Consider the following 13,511-nt stretch of genomic DNA (forward strand, 5'->3'; position numbering starts at 1 on the left):
TGAGTTCCACACAGTTTGGACAACCCATTCATTGGCTATTAAAGCCAGAAGGTTGAGTTAAAGTCACAATTAATTGATTAATTAAATGACTGTCCTGACAACTCAATATGGGTTTCCGGCTTGCCTGGGTGAAGTGAATGGAATCATGTTGGGTTTCTGACCCGCCAACGTTTTTGCAGGTTTAATTACCCCCAACACCCACACCCAACCCCACTCTTCCTTGGCAGTTAAAATTCTGACCCTTGATTTTAAATCCTGCCATGGTAAATTGTGAAATTGAATTTGTAGGCTGAAACCAGAAATTTACCATGAAAACTGTACAATAAAAGCAGCTTTTTAACAGGTAGTTTAATTAGCAGTTGTGAAGTGATTTTTTTCATTGAAGGATTACGTAAGAAGTATTTCTGCACACATGAAAACTTTTTTTGAATTAATTTGTTTCAGAATGGGAGCATTGTACGAGTGGAGACCATTTGTTGGACACAGTGTCCCGATTTGTCCTTGCCGTATTACTCAAGCACACCGGATTATTTCAAGAGGCCTGCAAAGATGACTGGTAATTTAAGTAAATATTAGAAACATTAGACACATTCAAACAAGGGGGAAAAGGAAGGGAATCAAATCTGAAGCTCCCTGGTTGACTAAAGGTATAAAGATTAAAATTAAATAGAAAAAGGAGGCTTATGATAAATGGCTTGTTCATAATACAGTAAAGAACCAAGCTCAATACAGAAACTACAGAGAAGAACTGAGAAAGGAAACAAGTGGGGCAAAGACAGAGTATATGCAAATAGATTAGCAGGTAATATAAAATAGAAGAGGATGCTGCCAAAGTCACAGTGAAGGAGTAGGTAATAGAACAATTGGATGGGATGAAAATAGATAAAGATGAGATACTTAACAGATTGGCAGTGCTCAAAATAAAAAAGTACCTGATTCGAATGGGATGCATCCAAGGTTGCTGAGGGTAGTAGTGGTGCAAATAGTGGAGGGTTGCTCACAACATATCAATCCTCCTTAGACATGCAAGCACTGTCAGAAGACTGCAGGATTGTAAATGTTACACCTATAAACAAAATGGGTGAGGGATAAACCTGACAATAACAGACCAGTTAGCCTAATGTTGGCCGTGGGAAAACTTTAAGACAGTAATCTGAGACAAAATTAATTGTCACTTGTCGTTTGCCATTACAGATTTGTTAAAGGTAAACCTTGTTTGACTAACTCTGATGAAGTAATGGAGAGGATTGATGAGGGTAGTGTGGTTGATGTTGTGTATATGGACTTCCAAAATGCTTTTGATAAAGTACCACATATTAGACCTATTAGCAAAATTAAAGACAATGGATTTAAAGAGGCAGACCAGAAGGAAGGATGCAGTCTTGCCTCCCAGGGTTAGTTTTAGAACCATTGCTCTGACTTATTTGCAGATCAGCTTAGAGCATAGAACGTTAGGGGAGATTTAATAGCGATGTCCAAAATCATATAGGATAAAGTACATAAGGGGAAACTGTTTCCAATGGCAGAAGGGTCAGAAATCAGAGGACACAAATTTAAGATCATTGGCAAAAGAACTGGTGGGGGATGAGAATTTTTTCTCATGTGAGTTATAATCTGGAATCCACTGCCAGAAAGGGTAGTGTAAGTAGATTCAATAATAACTTTCAAAGGGAATTGGTAAAATATTTGAAGGGGAAAAATTTGCAGAGCAATGGGAAAAACGCAGGGGTAGGGTGACTAATTGGATAGCTCTTTCAAAGAGCTGCAAAGGCATGATGACTTTCAGTGCTGTTTCATTCTATAATTCTTATAACAGAAAGAATCAAGTTGCAGATAAGATGTAAAGAATGTTAAGGAAATTATTTAAAGTTTTATTAAGTTTAAATTGTAAGTTTTGAATCTCGTAAGTCATTGTCAACATTGAACTATCAAACCAAGAAGTAGAAATTCATTGGCGTAAATATCCGAAACTACAGGCTGGTTAGCTTAACATCTGTCAGAGGGAAAATGTTGGAAGCTATTATTAAAGACGTTATAGAAGGCACTTAAAGAAAATCTAGCTAATCAGACAGTCAACATGGTTTTGTGAAATGTAAATCATGATTCACCAATTTATTGGAGTTCTTTGAAGAAGTAACATGTGCTATGGTAATGGGGAACCAGTGGATGTCATGTACTTGGATTTCCAGAAGGCATTTGATAAGGTACCACATTGAAGGTTATTGTGGAAAAGAAAAGCACATGGGGTAGGGCGTAACATATTGGTATGGGTAGAAGATTGGCTAGCTAACAGGAAACAGTAGGCATAGATGGGTCATTTTCTGGTTGGCAAGATGTAATGAGTGGTGGGCCTCAACTTTTTGCAATTTATATAAATGACTTGGATGAAGGGACAGGAGGCATGGTTGCTAAATTTGCCAATGACACAAAGATAGATAAGAAAGTAAGTTGTGAAGAGGACATAAGGAGGCTACAAAGGGATATTGATAGGTTAAGTGAATGGACAAAGATCTGACAAATGGAGTATAATGTGGAAAAATGTGATGATGTCCGTTTTGGCTGGCAGAATGGAAAAGAAGCATATTATTTAAATGGTGAGAGATTGCAGAGCTCTGAGATGCAGAGGGATCTGGGTATTCTAGTGCATGAATCGCAAAAGGTTGGTATACAGCAAGTAATTAGGAAAACTAATAGAATGTTATTGTTTATTGCAGGGGGAATTGAATCCAAAAATAAGGAAGTTATGCTCCATTTATGCAGGGCATTGGTGAGACCACATCTGGAGTATTGTGTACAGTATTGGTCTCCTTATTTAAGGAAGGACGTAAATGCGTTGGAAGCAGTTCAGAGAAGATTTACTCGACTAATACCAGGAATGGGCAGGATTTCTTATGAGGATAAGTTGGACAGGCTAGGCTTGTATCCCTGGAATTTAGAAGAGTAAGAAGTGACTTGATTAAAACATATAAGATCCTGAGGGGTTTTGACAGGGTGGATGTGGAAAAGATGTTTCCTCTTGTGGGGGAATCTAGAACTAGTAGTCACTATTTAAAAATAAGGGGCTTCCCATTTGAGACAGAGATGAGGAGAAATTTTTCTCTGAGGATGTGGTGAATCTTTGAAATGCTCTTCCTCAAAAGGCGGTGGAAGCAGAGTTTGAATATTTTTAAAGCAATGGTAGATAGATCCTTGATAACCAAGGAGGTGAAAGGTTATCGGGGGTAGGCAAGAATGTGGAGTTGAGGTTTCAGTAAGATTATAGTTAATCTGATTGTATGGCAAAGCAGGCTCGAGGGGCTGAGTGGCCTAGTCCGTCTCCTATTTGGTATGTTTGTAACTGAACAGATCAGAATTAGTTATGACCTTAACATTTAAGGTGAGAAATTTTGATTGTTGTTGTAGTGAACAAATGAATTAAATTCTTCATTTTAACTTTGAGGGGTAATAGTTATTTCTGTAGCATCTTTTGTAGTAATGTGATAGAATAAATTGACTTAAGCTGAGCTCCTTTTGATGGCCCCACCATCAAGTAGTCTACTAACATCCGCTGCAGTTGCTGGGAATCTGAAATAAAAACAGAAAATACTGTAAGTACTCAGCAGATCAGGCAGCATCTGTGGAAAGGGAAACAGAGTGAATATTTCAGGTTTGGCAACTATTATCAGTATTTCCAGCATTTTCTAATGATAATCATATGCTAGGCTCATTCATAAAGAATGACAGCTTGGATGAACTACTGGAGGACTACAAGCCATACCAAACCATAACCCCCTATATATATAACTTGCTGTTTTAAGAAAGCAGTGATAAGGGGAAAAGATCAGAGGGCAGAGGAAATTTTTAAAAATATCAATTTTATGAAAGCAAAATACTGCGGATGCTAGAAATCTGAAATAAAAAAACAAAAAATGCTGGAAAAACTCAGCAGGTCTGGCAGCATCTGTGGAGCGAAAGACAGAGTTAATGTTTTGAGCCCATAGGACTTCTTCAGAGCTAAAGTGAAGTAGAAATGTGATGGATATTATGCTGTTTATGAGGGGATGGAGCTGCTCCCAATGCGGTTTCCGCTGCGTTGGCAAGGCTAAACGCAGACTGGACGACCCCTTTGCGGAACACCTTTGCTCTGTCCACAAGCATGACCCAGACCTTCCTGTCGCTTGCCATTTCAACACACCACCCTGCTCTCATGCCCACATGTCTGTCCATGGCTTGCTGCAATGTGCCAGTGAAGCTCAATGCAAACTGGAGGAACAGCACCTCATCTTCTGATTAGGCACTTTACAGCTTTCTGGACTTAACATTTAGTTCAATAACATCAGACCATGAACTGTCTCCTCCATCTTTACCCCCTTTTTTAATCCAATTGGGTTTTTTTTAATTTTACTTTTTATTTTCATTTTTATTTATTTTATCCTTTTTCCCCAACCCCCCCTCCCCCACCTCCATGGGGTTACACCTGTCACTTGTTTCTATGTTGTGCTTTCACAGAGCTTCACTGACCCTTGTTCTGCTATTAACACATTCTGCTGTCTTACCTTTAAGCCACTATCAACACCTTCTTTAGTCTTTACCACTAGCCTTAACACTTTCTTTGTCTTATGTCCATGACATCTTTATAAATTTCTCCTTAGATGTCACCTGTCCCTGACCTTCTATCTTGCCCCACCTCCTCCACCCCCTCTTAAACTGTATAAAATCCATCACATTTCTACTTCTCTTAAGCTCTGAAGAAGTCATATGGACTCGAAACGTTAGCTCTGTTTCTCTCTGCGCTGATGCTGCCAGACCTTCTGAGTTTTTCCAGCATTTTTTGTTTTTATTTCAAATATCAATTTTATTTGGTTAGTGATCTGTCTTTGCATCAGAAACGTGATACAGAAAGACATAATTTCCACACTTTGCATTCTTGGTATATACTAGATTTCAAATTTCACTGGAAAGCAAATAATTTGCCAGGTGCTTCTTATTGTTTTTGCAGGTCCCAACCCAGTGAGAGACTAGTGGAAGTATATCAATGTGTCTACAAGGTTAGAAGTACACTCTTGGCTCAAAAGAATGTTGTCTATAATACTGCAAATGTGCAGCTGCCTGCTTGGCCCAGACAGGTAAAAGATTAACTTAATGTATCATGTAGTCCTATAAGTTATATCCCCTCCTGTACTTTTTGCACCTCTAATTCTAGCCTTAGGGATCAGTCTTAGTTATTGCTTCTAATTACTCCCTCCATGGTTGAGTTTCATGTCAATTTCCATTTGTGAAATGTTATGAGATATCGTTATTGTATAAATGCATGTTGTTGTTTTGTAGGAGTGTTTTTTCCATTTAAAAAAAATAGTAAATTTCTTTATATTTGGATAAAAGTGACAAACGTTTATAGTTCTGAATGTTATTCTGGTGCACAGTCTCAGGCTTTCATTAATTGAAGCAAAACCAGTCGGCCTATAATTTCTCAGTACTGACTGGTTAAATATTTGAGTTTAAGTTTCACAAGCCTTTGTCATCCAAGTAAAAGCGACAATGGCACCCAGCTGTATTCAGATCAAAGCAGAGCAGGCTAGTTAGCTGTGCTATTAGAAATTATAAGGTGAGCCGGAACTCTCAACATTAGCAGTAGCACAAAAGGAGCAATGGGGAATCAGCCGCTCATTTTATATAATGCCCTATTTTCTTTTCCATTGGCGTTATTGGAGCCGCAGCAAGGGCAGTGAAGTAGTAGAGCTTGGGAAAGGAGTTGCTGTGCCTGCAAGTCATAACTTACCCAGCCCCAAAATGCAAAATATGATTTGATTCTCTCCTACACAAAAGGAAAGAGGGCAAAAGGAGAAAGAGAATAATCAAGAGTACAAGCAAGTTAGAAGAAAAATAGAGATGAAAAAAGAAAGATAGGCATAAAACAGCACATAACTGAGTTGCAAGATATTGATTGTACCCCCTCACTTCCCACGAGCAATGCCACAAGAAATCCACTTGTGGGTCTTTATGAAGCGTTTTCATGCTATATCATTAAGGTCAATATCGTCATTGTATTTTGCTTATTTGTGTAAAGTAAATGAAATAGAGGTAATTTCCTGGCACACTATGAATACTCTCCCCCTCCTAAGATGTCGGGCCTAAGATTTGGACATCATATATTCTTCATAGCCTGTGTTTTTCTTTATTGGAAAACAATCTACTCAAAGATTGAGGAGGGTATCTGCATTCTGAGAAAGAATACTAAACCTAAAGAGTAATAATAATTAAAAATGCTGAATTTGAAAACAATAATAAATTGTTCTTACATTAATAACTCAGTTTTATTTTTTTTCAGCTTTCAGATCTCCCAGATAATGTTGCAGATGAACCACGAGAAAGCTGTAGCACTTCTGCTGAGCAAACTGAGAATGTTAGACAATCAGAAGAATCACAGTACAATATGGAAAGAGAGATTGTACTAATGGACACAGAGGATTTCCCAAAGATAAGCAGTGTGTAAACAGAGATTGCATTATTTTTGCCAGCTTTGTAAATGTCTTGATATATAATATGCCTTTCAGAAGAACTGTAATTATAAACCTGCATACAAAAATGTATATCTACTAAATGTGTAGCAAACTTTTGTGAAACTTTAAAAAGGCATCTTGTAGATAAGAGAAATAAGTTAGTCTTTTAATGTTCCTAAAAAACATAATAACATTTTATTTTATTATTTTTGGTTATAATGGTGCCATTCCTTGATTATTAAACTGGGATCTGTCAGACAAAATATGTATTGGCTAATATAGAAAATCCTGGAAACTATTATCCAAAAAGTTCAGTAAAGTTTCCATGATCCTGATATAATAATTTAAAATGGGGGGAAAATAAAGAAAACAGGGCTATTTATTAATATAATTCCTGTTGCAAAATAAACTGGTTCTAAGATGTGAATTTTTCTTTCCCCATGTGGCAGAGGTTTTGGAGTGTTTCCTAGCTCGAAAGGCTGCATGTCACCATGAAAATGAAACTGTATATGAATACTCAGGCACAAGTAGCCGGCCTAACAGCACAGGGAGCACGGAAGTTCCAGAAACTGAAATTACTCTGAAAGAAAAAAGAAGGGATTCAGAAGAGCAGTATTCCTTTATCTCCATGTGCCACTATGTAATTTTGCGCTGTGCCTTCCTCATTCTTGGAGTAAGGGCAGTGTGGCAGGGGAAAGGATGGCAAGAAGATCCAATATTAGTTAAAACTAGGTCAGTCATTAAAGTTATTCCTTTTTGCATTCCCTTCCATTTCATTTATTCTTTCATTCCATCCACTTTCTCTTCTTTCCTCCTGTGTATGCTTCCTTCCTTGCTTTATTCCTTTCTCTCATTTGAGAAGCCTGGACCAATCATGAGAGTGCTTCCTTTCTCAAAAAAAAGGTGAAAATGATTTGTTTCAAGATGCTGTGGTTGTGTAAAGCCAAAACTAGCTTTTAAAGTTTTATTGGTTAAAGAAAGAAGGACAGGCTGGAGGAGGCAAGAAGTTCCATAGTTTTGAAGGCACTGAAAATAATGGGCAGAATTTTGCCCTTGATGGGCGGGTGGGCCCCACTGGCTCGGAGGCGGGCGGGCAGCCTATCGCCGCCGCCGAAACAGGCCCTGCCGCCATTTTAAGTGGGCGGGCCAGTTAAGGCCCGCCCGACAGGAAGCGCTATGTGCTTCCTTTGCGGCGGGGTAGTCGGGGGATTCCCCAACTGTCAGAGTACACTCTTTTGCGCATGCATGCGAAAGACCGCACATTTCCCTGAGGCAAAGCACTGCCTCAGGGAGATCGCTGAAAGGCTGGCAAATATAAAAAATAGAACAATAAAAAATTCATTAACATGTCCCCCTCATGTGAAAATGTTACACGAGATGGGACATGTTAATGAAATAAACAAAAACTTTATTAAATGTCTTTAAAACCGCTATCAAACCTCATCCCACCACTGGATGAGGTTTGTAAAAAATATCACTTGCCTGTTGGGCCCGTGCGCCGAGCTGAAGTTCGCTTGGGCCCCTCAAAATCGTCAACGATTGGCAAGTTAAGGGCCTTAACGAGGCCTTTAATTAATGGCGGGCACACGTCCCACTGCATAGTGCGCCCGCTGACTGAAATATCATGATGCTGCGTGCTGATATTGGGACGCTTGTGCAACGTCAGCGCGCGACATTTTAAGCTCCGCCACCCGCACACCAGCCAGAAGATTCTGCCCAATGTGTTTGCTAGCTTTGCTGACTTCCCATTTTTGGCGAGACCAAATATATATTTGACACTTGGAAGACACAAATTTTGTGCTTTTGTATTTTTTTTCTTCTTCAAAGCATTAACATGTTCATTTTCATAGGAAAGGAACTTCTCCACAAGAGGAACAGTCATTTCGGGCTAGACTCAGACAGAATCAAAGTGACTCTGATGCAAAGAAGCAAGTGAGTGAAGAAGTATGTTTTCCAGACTCCTAGATAATTGTATACCAAAAGGCATTTGAATACTGCCAATCAATGGTGGCAAAACATTTAACCAATCTGTTGAACTGTCCGTTTAAATGCTTGTCTATCTCCTTTTATTTACTGAGCTATTGCCTCAGCATCAACTGCCCCTTTTTAGAAAATAAGCATTCATACTGTTGTGGAGTATCTAAAGACACTTTACACAGTCAGCTGTAGGCAAATCAAGCAGCAGTTTATTCAATACAAGTATGCATACAGGAGAATGCACTCTCAGAATACTCTAAGAGGCTATTCAAAGTTACACAGTTCCTCCCATTATTTATACCATCCTCATGATACTTCATCATTGACTCACATTGTTCTTATCTCGTACGTCTAGTTCTGTACATCCACAATTACAGATTAAGTCACAAAAGTCATGGAATGACTTGACCTTTAACACAACAACGCCAGCGGTTTATTCAAAAATACATAATTGCCTTATCTAGCCTGACGATATACTACTTTGTCCAATCTTCTGCTTATCATGGCCTGACCCTGATCAATCATCCATTTCCTAGTCTGACAAAAAGGTCACATCCCTTACAACATCCACTGTAGTGGTTATTTTTTAACTGTGCTGCAGGAATCCTGTTTGCTCAATGTCCTAACCAATTTCTGAATCCAAATTGTTAATGTAAGTTAAAAGCTGTAGTGATCCCAATACTGATCCTTGGAGTACCCTCCGTTTCCCTCTTTCCTTCCATTCTCACATAACACCTGTATCCCTCATTATTAGGGGCAGAAATTTGTCTCAGGTGGTGGTGCGAAATGGGCAGCATTGGATCGGCTGGCCATTATACTTAGCACCTAGATTCAGTTTCATTGCAATCAATGAGACCAATATTATAAAAGGCCAAGTTCTTGACAGTTCAGTGATTTCTAATTGATTGCAGACTGGGGGGACTTCAAAAGCACACCCTGTGGTGGAGCGTAGAATCACTGGGCGGAATCGTCCCAGATTTGCACTAAGTGCAGTAGCGAGCAGGTAAAATGATGTTTTATCCACCGGCCGCGATGGCGGGTTTTCATGCCATATTGTCCCAAACCCATCCACATTACTTATGCATTCCCGAGAAACTTTAAGACAGGCAGGCTCGCATTTGCCCGCCACCCCATCACCTCACCACTTCATCACGCCAGGCACCACATTTAAAGTACAGCCGCGCTCAGTGCTTCCAGCAAAGAAGACACGGCCCCAAAAAGCAAGAAGACCGCAGCCCTCGAATGCTTTTTGGATGCAGTGGAAGCCCACTGTGATACCCTCCCCCACCGACTCTGGCCGCAAGAGGGGCAGCTACATTACCATTCCAGCTTGGTGGGCAAAGGTAGCGGTGGTCAGTGCCAATGCTGCACAGAAGAAGTTGGACATCAAATGCCGATAGAGGATGAATGATCTCATCCGTGCAGCCAGGATATGGCAACCATCTCATCACTCTCAACTCACACACTCAAGCCCATCACACATTCACTGGCATCTCACTCACTGCCAGCTCAAGGGACATCAGCATCCATTCTCACACACATACCCTCACATGTCCATCTGGCCTCATCTCCTCCGGAGACTGCCTCCTCAGCACTCACCATTTTGAGGCCACTTGCACAGATCAACATGTGCACCCCACACACCTTGGAATACCCTCCTTCCCCAGTACAGCTCTCGTCGTGCAGCCTCTTTCCTTGCTTAAGTCTACTTTGCCCCTCTTTCCCACGCAAGACTTTGCCCTACAGCCATTGAAAAGCCACCCACATATGGCTTTCCTGGTAGGTAGAGACCTGCCCATGAGCCGCCTAAAAGTGATGTGGTGCTGTCAGTGAAGCCTGGTGCTTATGACTGCGAGTGCTGACCAAAGCAAGGCAGGCAAACAAACCTTGAAATCCCGAGGGAAGTGCAGCCCATCAGGTGCATGTCGCTTATGTGCTGTTGTGAAACACGTCGCCGTGTTTTCCCACCGATGTGGGCAGACGATCCAGTGTTGGGGGGGATGAGTCTGGTGGGCTGGCCTTATAATGATATGCTGATGTATTACAGTGAGATTCCTGACCTCCAATGGCGGGAAACGTGACCTGCCATCGGTGGGCTGAGCAGACAATCGCAAACTGGTTTCATGCCATCGTAAAACTGATCGCGCCATATTGTCTGCTCATGCCACCGAACATGACCGATGCCGACAGGCACGGAAAACCCCAGCCACTGGCAACAAGTTCTGGACTTCCACTTTTAACTGCGCATTTGCAGACTCCAGACGTTGCTGTAAGTTTCAGAGGAGTAATAACGGTGAAGACTGACTATTTCACTGTAATTATTACTGCAAAATCCAGGCCATTATGTCAAACTTGTTCATTTCTGTGACTGCTGTTGCTGAAACATCCCATGTTGTTTGAGTCGCTTGCCATTACCAAGTTAGAATGTGTACTGCCTCTTGTGACTTCTTTTCTGCACTGAATCAAGAAGCATTTAATATGTTTACCAATTCAGATATGAATTTCTTAAAACAGCGACAAATGCAAGTATTGCATTGTAATGTTAATTCATGATTAGGAGATGCTTTCCTTGGGCACAATTAGTATTAGGAAACTTGTGTTATATGTTAACTGTGAAAGTTCCCACTTTTGGGTATGATGGAAATCTAGGAATCAGAGTGTAAGCAAACATTTAAGAATTTATATTATTTACCTAAATTCATCAATGCCAATTAGAGATATGATAGTTGTTGATTTTAAAACTTAGATTGATGCGTAGAATGATTGTCTATATAATTAGAACTCTTGATTAAAAACTGAAAATTCCACAAAACCATTTTGCTGGCAGCAACATCTGTGGATTCACTACATTAAGTACCTATTTCATTTCATATTTCTGGCGTGTGAGTATAATTTAATGTTTTTTTTATTCATTCAGGGGGTGTTTAAGAGTCAATCACATTGCTGTGAGTTTGGAGTCACATGTAGGATTTCCTTCCCTAAAGGGCATTAGTCCTTCAGTGAACCAGATAGATTTTTACAACACAATGGTTTCATCATCAGACTTCTAATTCCAAATTTTTATTAGATTCAAATTTCACCATGGTGGGATTCGAATTCCCAGGTCCCCGGTATTACCCTGGGTCTCTGGAATACTAGTCCAGTGACAATACCACCAGGCCACCACCTCCACTTGTAAAGTCAAGTGTTGGCTCTCAACTTTCCCTTCCATATAGGTTACAAAAGTAGTTGATTGCTTGTTCAAAATTTTGCATTTACTTTAGCCATTCTAAATTTGTTCCTTGTCTTTTATTCTAGTTTTCTGAAGGTCAGTCAAGAATGCAGTCAAGATCTTCTGATCACACATTAGGTATGATTTCCAGGTGCTTGTCAACTGTATTGCTCCATTGTCCATATGGTCTCCAAATAATTAGCTGTTGTCAAAAAAGTTGATGCAATTACTTGCTTATCACTAAAAGTATCCAGTTAATCTGAAGCTTCTCCCAAACAGATTATATAAATCCTAGGAGGCATTTCAAGGGCCTGACGAATTGCTTTTGGGATACTGTATATAATTTTGAGCATTCAATCTTCAAAATGGCATTAATAAGTTGAATAAGACCTCAAAAATCACACCACATGGACTGCAGCAGCTCAAGAAGGCGGCTCACCACCACCTTCTCAAGGGCAAGTAGGGATGGGGCAATAAAAATCTGGCCTAGCCAGTGACGCCCACGTCCCATGGAAGAATTTTTTAAAAAGCAATAGCAGAGTTGATTTCATGACTTGCAGCTTGTATTGCAAAGAAATACTGAACTTGGTTGCATCAGAGAAAATCATTGAAAGAGGATATGATCCAGGTCATTAACATGCTCCCATCTTGAAATAACTCCAAGCTTAGAAATAGATGACATAACTATCAGATCAGAAGAAACATTTTGCTGCCTGGAATACTGGATGTTTGCAACCAACTCCCAGCAAAAACAATTCGTGCCAGGCTGAGTAGTTGTTTCAAAAAGGAGCTGAATGAATATCTCACTAGGAATAGGAATGAAAATTATCAGAATCTTTATGATTTTACAGCATAGGACTTTACAGCATAGGAGGCCATTTATCTCATGTCTATGCCAGCCCTTTACAGGGGAAATACAAACCACTGACCTGCTGTCTCCCCATAGTCCTTCATCTTTGAGTGTTTCAAATAATGATTTACCTTTTCCTAAAAGATGGAATGGTCTTTGCCTCAATTAATCTCTGTGGTAAAACATTCCCTGTCCCAACAACTCTCCATAAAAATATTTCACCTAACCTTTCTCCTCATTCTGAGACAATTTTAAATTGATCCTTTTTCATTGCTGACTCTTCATTAGAGGAAATAGTTTTTCTATTCAGCCTGTCAAGACCTTTCATAATTTTAAAAGGCTGCCTTAAATCTCCTCTTCACCTTTTGTGCTCCAGTAGAAATAGTTTCACTATCTTGAGTCTCTGTGTTTTGTGTCTTCTCCTGGTGCATCTACACTGTACACTCTCTTAAGACTTAAATATCCCTCCTATCATTGGGTGTTCAAACTGTACCCAGTACTTTATCACTGTGGCTTAATCATTCCCTGTGCAGGTTTACGATACCTCTTTACTCTTATAGTTGACGTCTCTAGTTACAAAACCTGAATTGCTATTGACTTTTTCATGGCTTCATCTGCCTATATCTGCACATTAGACATTTAAATCCCATACTCTTCAGTATTTTTCTTTTTAGGCACATTCCTTGTTTTTCTTCCCAAGGTATATTGGCCCAGATTTTGCAGTAAAAATAATTGTTAGGCTATGTGTTCACCAGTGTTAAAGAATAATTGGACAGCAGCTTCCAGCACCTACACATGCACAGTTTTACAGTCAAAATCTAGAAGTTGCTGTCCAAGTTGCCCTGCTCCTCTAGAAGCTTTGCTGTCAACAGTAACTCGCCAAGTGATTTGACGTTGAACCATGTGGGAAGGGTATAAATTGTATTTCTTGCGTAATAAATGCCCACTAAACTAGCCAGAAAAAGTTGGGGCTTATCCAAACCAATTTAAGTAA

The 13,511-nt window shown here is 39.9% G+C and overlaps 1 protein-coding gene across 8 annotated transcripts in view; it reads left to right on the forward strand.

Moving 5' to 3' along the window:
• LOC144685847 (putative E3 ubiquitin-protein ligase HERC1) overlaps nucleotides 1–13,511 on the forward strand; it is a 429,767-nt gene that overhangs the window by 137,959 nt on the left and 278,297 nt on the right. For 7 of the 8 annotated variants that reach the window (XR_013577800.1, XM_078550801.1, XM_078550834.1 and 4 more), the window contains 6 exons: nucleotides 445–556; nucleotides 4,979–5,105; nucleotides 6,308–6,464; nucleotides 6,929–7,211; nucleotides 8,330–8,423; nucleotides 11,754–11,805. Coding sequence is in view for 7 of the 8 variants with exons in the window: in XM_078550801.1 (XP_078406927.1) it covers nucleotides 445–556; nucleotides 4,979–5,105; nucleotides 6,308–6,464; nucleotides 6,929–7,211; nucleotides 8,330–8,423; nucleotides 11,754–11,805 (825 nt within the window). In the remaining variant the exon portion in view is untranslated. The remainder of the gene's footprint in view (nucleotides 1–444; nucleotides 557–4,978; nucleotides 5,106–6,307; nucleotides 6,465–6,928; nucleotides 7,212–8,329; nucleotides 8,424–11,753; nucleotides 11,806–13,511) is intronic. The other variant, XM_078550816.1, reaches the window with a different exon arrangement.

Source organism: Cetorhinus maximus, chromosome 1, assembly GCF_964194155.1.
Source record: "Cetorhinus maximus chromosome 1, sCetMax3.hap1.1, whole genome shotgun sequence".
NCBI lineage: Eukaryota > Metazoa > Chordata > Chondrichthyes > Lamniformes > Cetorhinidae > Cetorhinus > Cetorhinus maximus.